Genomic DNA, 12,033 nt, shown 5'->3' on the forward strand with positions numbered 1-12,033 from the left:
CAATATTCTTTTTATATAATAGACATAATTAAAAATTTATAAACAATATTATATACACTAAAAGATTAATTATTAAATTAATTATTATATTTTAATATATATTTTATATAAATAATTAATTTTATGTTACTTTTTATTATAGATATTATAGTCGAAAATTTATTGGTTAAGCAGATAAAAATAAAAAAGTTTTGATTTTTTTTTATGTTTTTTATATAAAATGTTTAAATTTAATTTACATTTTCCAATCTAAGACAACTTGTTAGAAATCATTTATTATTATCATCATCATCAGATCCTCTTGGGATCTAAATAAATAAAGATTTTTTTGTATCTTTCATTTAGCTTTGTATGTTGATAACGAAATTGTAATATTAAACAAATATTGTTTTCATAGTATCTGGAAATGATATTTTTAGGAGTAAAACTCAATTTTGAAACAAACTCTTTTTCAGAAAATTCCATAAGAGTCCCTACAGCAAGCAAAAAATGAGAGTTGCAAATTGACCATTAGGTTGATATTTAAAAAATAGGGTTTTGCTATTCGGTGCCTAACGACATAGATTAATCATATCATAAAAGGAAATGTTAATGCTATTTATTATTTTTATGCATTAAAAACATAAAAAAAATTATTTTTATAATAAATAATATTATAATATTTTTTATAGTATAATTAATCTATGTCTTTATTTGTTTACGGAAACAGGACATTGAGACAAAGATACAGAAACACAGAATCGTGTTTGGCAGAGAAAATATGGACAGAGACAATGTGTCTAGAGACACTGAATTAATGTATTTTATGTTCATCTTGGCAGGAAGGACATGAAGATACTAACAAGAACACAACTTATTTTTTATTTTTTCTTTCATTATTCTTATTACTTTTTCATGATTATATTTTTTAAATTAAAAAAAATGAGAATAAATTAAATTTTTATAATTTATTATAGTTTATCACCAAACAGAATACAAGAACACAAAAATTTGTGTCTCTATCCTTCAGTGTCTTATCTTATCTTGTTTTCAGTGTCTTGTCCTCAGACACAAATGCAGCCTAAGATACAAGATACCTTTAAAAATATACTTTATTTTTAAATTTAAAACAAGACCCATGTTACAACAAAAGGTGTGGTCTTTAGATCTCAGCAAGAAAATTAGCATTTCATTAATTTTCTCAAAGAGGCCACCCTTACATGAGATTCCATGATGAGTTTTAAGTTAAAACTTTATTTTCTTCTTGGTTAATAACATTCATGTGAGAATGAGGGAGAGACAAGAGCTTGTTGGGTGCTTCAGCATTCTGATTTGAATTTTTGCCGTCAATAATGTGAACACACTTTAGAGCAAAGGATAAATTCTCATCTGTCACTTTGTTCTCCATTATTTGTTCCTTATTCTTTCCCCACAATACTGAGTATAAGCCTATAATAATTAAAATGGCACCAACCACCCTGCACCACAAGGTCAATACAGAACATGAAATACAAGGTTGGGCAACTAACTAAATAATTTTTATTGTTACTGTCTTTATAAGAACATTTTTTTTTTCGTTAATTAATTTTAAGTTTAACTATTCTTTCCATCTTTATAATTTTACTGAATTTTTAATTAGGTTTTTTTATTTTTTTTCAATTGAATTCTTATACTATATCATATTTTGTAATTAAATATCTATCATGATAAAAATGTTAAAATTAACAGAATATTTCGTCAAACAAAACGAATATACCTAATACTTGACTGAATATTCTGTATAGTTTAACAGAATATTTTGTTAATTCTAACATTTTTATCACGATAAGGACATACTTACAAAATGTGATATGATATAGGGATCCAATTAAAAAAAAAAATATAGAAATCTAATTGAAAATTTAATAAAAGGATAAAGTACTAAATTAGCCCTCTAGGTTTGGGCGTAATCCTATTTTGGTTATTAAGGTTTAAAGTCTCATATTTGAATCCAAAAGAGTTTCATTTAACTTCAATTTAGTCCAACCATGAGGTTAAAGATAAATAATTAACGAAATGTCCTACATGACAGCAGTATAAGAACAAGGTCGATAATTTGGAGAATAGGTACAAGCTCCAGAAGCACAAAATCAATCGTGAAAGCATCAATACATGTATTTAACATTTTTTTTTAGTTTTATAGAAAATATTTCATTTTAATTATAAGAAAAATGATAAATAAATGTATTGATGCATCCACGATTGATTTTGTGTCTCAGAAACTTGTACTTATTTTTTAGATTATTGACCTTGTTCTTATACTGCTGTTATATAGGACAATTTGTTAATTATTTATATTTGACCTCCGATGGGACTAAATTTAAGCTAAATGAAAATTTTTTGGATTCAAATAAAACAGTTTTAAACCTTAAAAACCAAAATAAAATTAATGTAAGGGATCAATTTAATACTTTATCCTTAATAAAATTATAAGAATCGGCAGAATAATTAGATCTTAATTTTATTTGAATGAGCGATTCTCATTATTGCAATAAATTTGATTTTAGAAGTGAAGATAATGGAACTTATTAGTAATATATTTTTGCATATAAATAATTATTCATTTATGCTTAAATAAATTTTCAAAACCAAAAGGCATCGGAAAATCTAGCACTATGTTCATTAATTAATTGATCTATCTGTTACTTTGGTAGATATTATATATAAATGAGTGTATTAATAGACACTAACATATTTATTAATAACACTTTACCTTTTAAGCAAGAAATTTCAGATTTATTTTTAGAAATAATAAAAATATATGTATGTGTGTTTACCCTCCAAGATAAATTTGCTCAGCGAGAATAAAGGATCCCATTATGGCGACAATGATCATCATTAGAGGGATAAATGCAGTTGCAAATACAGGCCCTTTCTTTTGCATCACTAATCCTTGCACATAGTATGACATGCTTGATGAAAACACCCCCTAATAACATAACACCAACCTTAAAATGATACACATGTTATATGAGTAAACCTAAGAAAGTAAGATGTTATTAATTAGGTTTAATTATCTGTTTTTTCAATAATTTTATTAAATTTATAATTAGGTTTTATATTTTTTTTTTTAATTAGGTCTTTACACAATTTTTTATTTTATAATTAGGTCATTTTTAATGTAAAAAATATTATAATTAACTGAATATTTTTTTCTAAATTAAAGGTATCTATAATTAAAAACCTAATTAGATTTTTGATAGTATATATTTTGAAATAAATATTATATTAATTTTAATATTTTTGATATGAAAATAACCTAATTACAAAATTAGAAGTAGTATACGAACCAAATTTAAAAAAAAAAAGAATTATAAAAACTTAATAGAACCTAAGAAAGTAAGATGTTATTAATTTTAATTATTCTGTTTTTTCAACAGTTTTATCAAATTTGTAATTAGGTTTTTATTTTTTTTAATTAGGTCTTTACATTATTTTTAATTTTATAATTTGATTTTTTTAATATAAAAATATTAAAATTAATTAAATATTTTTTCCTAAATTAAAGATATATATAATTAAAAACCTAATTAAATTTTTAATAATATATATTTTTAAAAAAATATTATATTAATTTTAACGATTTTAATATAAAAATGACTTAATTACAAAATTAAAAATAATATAAAAATTAAACTAAACAAATTATAAAATTTTAATTAAAAATTTAATAAAATTATAAAACTAACAGAATAATCAAACTTATTAATTATTCTTACAGCATAAGCAGCAGCGAGTAAGTTCATATCCCAGCCAATTAACCAGACTGAAGTTTTGCGTTCCATTAAAAAAGTAACAACAGCAGCTTGAATAATTCCTATGAAGCAGATTAGTGATGTGAGGCTAAGTTGATGATTCTTGTAGGTTTCTATCACTTTCGCCTGACCAATAACATCAAACATTAGTAAACAAATCGACAAAGAACAGTTTTAATAAATATTCAAATTGATTTTCGAAAATTTTTTAGATTACACACTTTAATTTTGAATAAAATTTTACTGTCAAAAAGTTTTCGATAATTATTCCTATTTTACCGATTAATCTTTATTATTTTGAAGGAGACTAATTTATTTTAGTGCATATTTTTAGGGTATTTAGTTGTCTTATAATAAAAATTATTCAAGATTTATTTGTTTAATATGTATATTAAAAATTTAATTAAAAAATAAATTTTGAAAATTTATAAATAAAAATAAAAATTTGTTAAAAATTAAAATATCTTATTTAAAATTTTTTTAAAATCAACTTAATTATTTAGTATATGTTTTTTCTCCCCTTAAATAAATTTTTTTTCGGGATGGATTGGACTGCTTCTAATTACTGACACGAGACAAGATACGACACGAGACATAGACACAGAGACACGACATATATATAAAATATAAAGTATTTTTTAGATAAATTATAAGCATATTTTAGTATTTATTGATATTAAAATATAAATTAATTTTTTTAATTATTTTTAATATATTTTTTAATTATATAAAGTATTTAAAATATATTTTGTTTTAATAATTAATAATATATATCATTTTTAAACTCATTTTAAGGATATATGTTAAGAATAAAGTTAAACACATTGACACGTGATATAGTATTTAAGTGTATCCAAATATGTCAAGAGAAATTTTTTTTTATTTTTTATTAAATCACGTTTTGGACATAAAAGACACCTGTATCGGACAAATATCAACAAATGTCGTATTTAAAATGTATTCGACGATAAATAAAAAAAAGTATCCGCACTTCACAGCACACACCACACCCACACACACAAAAATTTTATCTATTAGTTAATCATAACCAAAATTTAAATCCAAATGCAATATATTAAAAAACAACATATATAACCACTCAATGAAAGCCTCGATTAGATTTGGATCCTCTAAAATTTGAATTTTACTTTAGAGAGTAAAGTGTAATCTTTTATCCTTAAATAGTTTTTCTTTCATATTTATTATTGGTACCACCTATGAAATCAATGATGAGAGATCACACTTTATTCTCTAAAATAAAATTCAAACTTTAGAGGATCCAAATCCGCCTCATTTGCCTCCCCCATAAATCATCAACTCTTGAAAATTTACCTGTAAAACAAAGAGGGATGCCCAAGCTAGGGTAGAAAGGATAATAAAGATGGAGCCTATGAACCATTGTTTGTCCGAGGATATTTGGGTATTATTGATTTTAGTCCTATGATGTTTGGTCCACACCATCTCCACAATAGGACCTTTGTACAAGGTCATCACCATGGCCCCACCTACAGTAAAAACGGTGCCCATTACCTTAGCTTGACACCTCACTTTCTTTATGTTCATCTTCTCCATCCTTTTATTTCCACAATAAGGATCCATTAGTAATTTTATATAAGTTGTTCAAATATAAACCGATTTAAATTTAACTATTCATTCGATCTAATTTAAATAAAAAATAATTAAAATTACATTAATTTAAATTTAATTAAATTTTATTTTTGTTAAATTATATAGATTAAATTAAATTTTATATCTATTTTTTAAAATTAATCCAATTCAATTCAAATATTATAATAAAATATAATATAATTGTTTTATTATTATATTTAAAGTTTTTTTTATAATATGTTCAACTTGCTATTTTTTCTATCTTATTCATGTATTATTATTATTTAATAAATATTTTATAAATTAAAAAAAATTATTTATTTATTTTAACTTGCAATTTTATTTTTATTTTTATGTTATTGTTGATTTTTTAATATACTATTAAGACTTGTTATGTTATTATTAGTTATTTAAGATTTGATATTAAAATTTATTATGTATATTTAATTTTTGTTATTTATAAAATTACAAATCCAATCTAATCAAAATCGCTTGAAAATTAAATTAGATTTTTTAAAGATAATCATCCAATCCAAACAGCACCGCAAGTAAAACTGATGTGCGAATTGAATAAATTTTTGATTCAAAACCGATCTAGACCCTACCGCAAAAAATCCCTAATCCCATGGAGACATAATGAGGCTGAAAATTCATGCATATTAATATGTATTTTAAAAAAAATACTAAGATTGTATTTGATTTGTGTTTCTATTTTAATATTTTTTATTTTTAAAATTTGTTAAGAAAAAAGAAAAAATAAAAATAATAAAAGATGGGTTTGGTTTGATTTTTTTATGAGTTTTTATTTTTAATATTTTCTGTTTTCATAATTTTGTGAAAGAAGAAGAAAAAATAATAAAATCTTATTTTTTATTTTCTTTTTCTTTTTTAAAAAATTTCAAAAAAATATTAAAAATATAAATACAAATCAAACAAATATTAAAAATAAAAAAATAATAAAAATGCAAACTAAATGTACCATAATACTTAATATCCTATATATCTTGTTGCTGGTAATTAACAAATTAAAATATTTGTTTAATCTTCTGTGATTTGAAATCAATCACCTGCATAAAACAGCCATCACAAATGTCATGGCAGGAAGTGTGTTGCTCAGTGCACATGCGAAGGTTGGTGAAGTGAATTTCAACCCAGCATAGTACAAATTTTGATCAATCACAGGCCTGTTAATTATCTAATAAACCCAATATTATATAATGGTAAAGATTATATAAACAACTTCTAGTTAAGTATATTTAGTAAAATTGATCATTTATTATATTAGATACAATTCAGTGCAAAATAATTGACTAACCCAAGCAGAGCCAGGATAAAAATTTGTATGAAAATTGGGAATGTTATCCTTGGTTGATGTTTCCTGAAAAAAAAAAAAAAGAGAAAAATATGTTTGTTAGCATTATTTTATTTTATTTTTTGGAAATAAAAAACTCTCCTACACAATACAATTTATGTTAAGATAAAATAAGTTATAAATATACTTAAATTTTAAAATGACAGAGATTTTGAAATAGGGCTATTTTTTGGGATATGGAAAAGTTGAGTGTTTTTAATTAATATGAAGTCGAAATTTTTTTTTAAATTCTAAAACACAAATCGGAGGCACTGAATTAGGAGAGGAAAAAAAATAATGGTTCGATTTGAGAGGGGTTGAATTCAAATTTTGGGGTTCACAAATTGAAAAGTCGATTTTGTGAAGGTTTATAGATCGGATGGTGAGTTTTATATTTTAAAAATTTAAAAAAAGTTAAACTTTATAATTCGGAGAGTCAGATTTATGCTCTCCATATGAAAAAAAATATATCAAGTTTCATGTATTGTTAAAAAACACTACTATGAACCTAATATTAAAATAAAAAACGTCCGAAATAGATGGTGTATAAATTTAAAAAAAAGAAGACAATAATGATTGTATTTTTTTAAATTCTATTTAACATGTATGAATATTCACAGAAGAATTCAAATTAGAAGAACACAAATTAAATTAAATAATGTTATTGTAGAACTACTACTGCATTTAAAAGTGAACCTTTCAAAGATGATAGCAAATGGAGCAATGGCAACGGTTGCAAAGACGTGGCGATAAACCACAAGAACATAATGGCTCATGCCTTGGTTAAGCGAAACTTTAGTTATAATATTCATGCCACCATACACAAACTGCAAAAAAATCATAGCGAAATAAAGCTGAGAGTTCTCAACAAATTTGGAGCAACATCCAACCTTTTCAATTCCCATTTCTTTTGTTTTATGTTATGATTTAGAAAATCATTAGCAAGAGAGACATGTGTTGATATATATATAGAGTAGTGATTGTTTGGTAATTAACATATCAAATGTCGTAATTAAGGGAAATAAGGCTCCGTTTGGTTCTGATAACAAGACAAAATACTAAGAACAAGATATAAAATAAAGAGATATAAAAATTAGTATTCTTGTATTTTGTTTAGTTATAAACTATAACTCTAGAGCAAATTATAAAAGTCTAATTTATTCTCATTTTTTTCATTTAAAAATTTTGAAAAAAAAATATAATAAAAAATATAATTATTATAAATTAATAAAAAAATAAAAGAAAAAATAAAAATAAATTATGTTTCTAATTAGTATTTTTGTATCTGTTTTATTAGGATAAACACAAAATATATTAATTTAGTATTTATAGACAATATTTTTATATATATTTTATATGTCAAATACAATTTTATATCAGTATACCTATAAACAAATGTATTCTTAATAGTTATAAAAGAGGTTTTTGTGTCTTCCTAAGGAATGGCATGGTTAAGTTCGAATTATTTATAGTAACCTAGAATCAATAGTTTAAATCAAATGTAATTTTTTATGTTTAAACGTCGGCATTACATAATATATAGTCTCTTTGTTAATGGTATGAGTTAGTTAAGGAATCACTAGTTGCAAATATTTTGGAATTCATAATAATACATAACTATCATATAGATGTATGTACCATACTTAAAAAATGCAAGTGACACAAATCTAGATGATACAAGGTTGTCATTATAAATATATATTCAATGTTAAATTTTACCATTCACATTTTGGAGAAGATCTAGAATAATTCATATATATTGATGTTTGGCTATGCACTTGCGACACAATATTTTATTTTGAAGAATGAAATCAAAAGAGATTTATGCAAGTGTAGTACCCTTTAGAATAATGTAATAGATTATAGTTATGTTAAATCTTTTGGTTCGTTACCTATAAAAAAAGTTTTGATAATAATCATGTTCTCTTAAGTAAGAAATTGAATCTATTCAAGTCATACCCACTCATGTATATATACATGTGTTTTTTTTTTTTTTTTCAAAGATAAATGTTATTTTATTAATATAAAATAAAAGTGTTTTCATAAGGAAGTACAAAAGAATTGGGTATTTTCATTTATTATCAACTGTGACTGAAAGACTAAGAGCTTAAAGAAGAGTAAAGTAAGAGTAAAGAAAATTAGTAGCATCTATCAGGTATGGCTCATGAGTTCACGCACTAAATTGTTGGCTTCTTTCAGTGCCGGGCTTATTACCTTCTCAAAAACACACCGATTCCTCGTTTTCCAAAGTGCTCCAACACAACGCCGCTATGAAGAGGGTCTTTTATCTACCGTCGAATTGAGCCGCTGCTCAGGATAAGACTCGTTGCCACCAATTGAAAAGGTCTCTTCTTCTCTCATCCATAGTATATATACATGTGTTTTATCACTTGTAAATTAAAGAAAATAATTATATTCATCCTATTTTTCGTGCAATGTTTAAAACTATCAAAACTCTCCACTTATTCACTCTAGTTATCTTACTATGCAAAAAAAAAAAAAAAAAAAAAAACCATAAATATAGATATAAAAGCTAATAAGAAGTTAAATGAAACAATGGTTAATAAAATATAGGTATTGATTTTTCTTTAATACAGTTGGTTATGTTAATAAAATTATGAGAAAAAACGACAAACAATTTTAATTTATGTTGGTAAGTAATTTAGTCAGTAGTTTAATACTATTAAATCAACAATTTAACATTATATTTTTTTAATATTTTAAAATATTATTGACTAAATATGAATTTAAAAAAATTTAATTGTACTGGTCTCATAATATTATCCTACTGGAATGGCGGGAGGTTTGGTCGTGACATGGAAGGAGGGAGTTAATGTACAGATCTTGAACCATGATACGTTTTTTATTCACTTTATTATAGAAAGCCAACAGGAAGGTAGGAAATGGGAAGTTATTGGTGTTTACTTACACACTGATGAGGCTGGAAGAGATGAGCAATACCCAAAGCTGCGGCAGATTATGGCGCATGAGGGAGACCAAGTGGTATTAATTGGAGATTTTAATGTTATCAGAGCGCACCATGAAAAGGAGGGTGGTAGAGCTAAATCAGCTGGCTCCATTCAAAAGTTCAATGATTTCATTAATGCGGGAGGACTAGTTGACATGGGGTTTGAAGGAGACAAATTTACTTGGAATAATAGGCAGTTTGGAGATAATTGTATACAAGAAAGGCTGGACAGAGCTCTTGTTTCATTGGCATGGAGGTCTGAATTTTTTGATGCCTTTGTCAAACACCTAGATGACTCAGGTTCAGACCATAAGGCATTGCTATTATGCTCACACAAAAAGGAAAGGAGATCTAAAAGAAGATTTCGATTTCAAGAGCGATGGTGTGAGAAGGAAGAGGTTGGCAATATAATCAAGCAAGCTTGGAGGCTCGAGGTAGTGGGGTCAGCAATGTTTAAGTTGGCTGGGAAGTTAAAATCTTGCAGGCACAAGCTAGTGGAGTGGCAAAGAACCTCTAATTCCAATTCAAATTCAAAAATCATGAGCCTTAAGGAGAAGATATCAAACGAAACAAACAAAGGACAGCTTGCAAATGGAGCAACAATCCGTATTTTAGAAGCTAAACTTGAGGAAGCTTGTGAGCAAGAGGAAAGATACTGGAGAGAAAAATCCGAATACAATGGCTAAAATGAGGGGATAAAAATACGAAGTTCTTCCACTCCAAGTTTCAGGCTAGGAAGAGAAGGAACAAAATTAAAGAGCTTAGAGATGAGGATAGGGGGACGGCATCGGATGCGGTGGGCATTGCTAAAATCGCTCAACGGTATTTTGAAAAACTTTTTTCAACCAGCTTTCCTAAAGATCCTACTGAAGAGTTACAAAAAATGCTAGAAAAATAACAACAGTAATAAACCGAACTCTGGTGAGGCCTATTTCAAAAAAAAGTCAAATCAGCTGTGTTTTCAATTAACCTTTTCTCAGCTCCGGGTGAAGATGGTTTCACGGCTAAATTCTTTCAACACTATTGGGATACTATCAAAGGAGATGTGCTCTGTGCTGTCAAGAGTTTTTTCGGTGGAGGTAGAGTACTAAAAGCTTTCAATCATACCAATATCTGTCTAATCCCTAAGGTGAATTATACTAAGTCTTTGAAACAGATTAGGCCTATAAGTCTTAGCACTGTAGTTTATAAAATTATTTTAAAGATAATTGTTCACAGATTGCAACCAGTTATGCACAATGTTATTCGTGACTCACAAAGTGCTTTTATAAAAGGAAGACTCACTAGTGACAATGTTTTGATAGCCCACGAATTTATGCACTCTTGAAGAATAAAAGATATGGAGATTATGAATTTGCTTTGAAACTTGATATGAGCAAGGCGTATGACCGGGTTGAATGGAATTTTGTCTGGACCATGATGGAGAAACTGGGTTTTTGTAAAAAGTGGGTGGATTGGATTAAGGAACTAGTGACTACGGTTTCCTACTCTGTTACTGTGGATAGTGCACCTCATGGTTATTTTAGACCATGTAGAGGATTGCGACAAGGTGATCTTCTTTCCCCTATCTCTTTTTATTCTGTGCAGAGGGTCTATCCTATCTGCTCCACAGAGGAGAACAGAGCCTAGAATTTTCTGGGTTGAGACTTAATCGCAGATGTCCTAAAGTCAGCCACTTATTTTTTGCAGATGATTCAATTTTGTTCAGTAAGGCTACGGTCAAGGACTGCCAGAGTTTACTAAGGTAGCGTTTGTTTTGAGGTACTGGGACAGAGATTGAGAGACTGAGACTCAGTATCATGTTTGTTGGCTCAGAGACTAGTACTAAAATTTCTGTCTCTGTCCCTAAAATTTCAATATTTCAGTGCTTCCAAAAAATGAGGACACAGGGGACTGAAATTTTTAGAGACAGAGACTGAAACTTTAATAACATTTTATACCTAAAATACGCTCATTTCAATTAATTAATTTCAATTTTACTTTTTGTACAAATTAAATTTGAGTTTCATTCTTGTTTTAGTTTCTGTCTCCCACTTTGCACCAAATAGAATACTAAGATTTATTTCTGTCTCTGTCTCTTAGTCTCTGTCTCTCAGTCTCAGACTTTCAGTCTCTGTCTCTCTACCAAACGCTACCTAAGGGTCTTAAGTAACTATGAAGAGATTAGTGGACAAATAGTTAACTTGGACAAATCTTCAATCTTTTTTAGCAGGAACACGCCCACCCAAACCCGAGATATGTTGTCTGAATTACTACACGTTCCACACGTGGGTAACCCGAATAGATACTTGGACTTGCCGGCTATAGTGCAGAGGTAAAAAAAATCCACCTTT

General features: G+C 26.8%; 1 protein-coding gene across 1 annotated transcript; it reads right to left on the reverse strand.

The window, feature by feature from the left end:
• Nucleotides 1–1,219: 1,219 nt before the first annotated feature.
• LOC107621231 (WAT1-related protein At5g07050-like) lies at nt 1,220–7,637 on the reverse strand. The gene is made up of 7 exons (XM_088486210.1): nt 7,429–7,637; nt 6,697–6,759; nt 6,449–6,565; nt 5,106–5,346; nt 3,738–3,899; nt 2,796–2,947; nt 1,220–1,457 (listed from the first exon to the last, which is right to left on the reverse strand). Exons 1-7 carry the CDS (start codon nt 7,635–7,637, stop codon nt 1,220–1,222), a joined length of 1,182 nt encoding a protein of 393 aa, XP_088342336.1.
• Between the last annotated feature and the right edge of the window lie 4,396 nt (nt 7,638–12,033).

Source organism: Arachis ipaensis, chromosome B10 (assembly GCF_059453495.1).
Source record: "Arachis ipaensis isolate K30076 ecotype BB chromosome B10, ASM5945349v1, whole genome shotgun sequence".
In the NCBI taxonomy this organism is placed as follows: domain Eukaryota; kingdom Viridiplantae; phylum Streptophyta; class Magnoliopsida; order Fabales; family Fabaceae; genus Arachis; species Arachis ipaensis.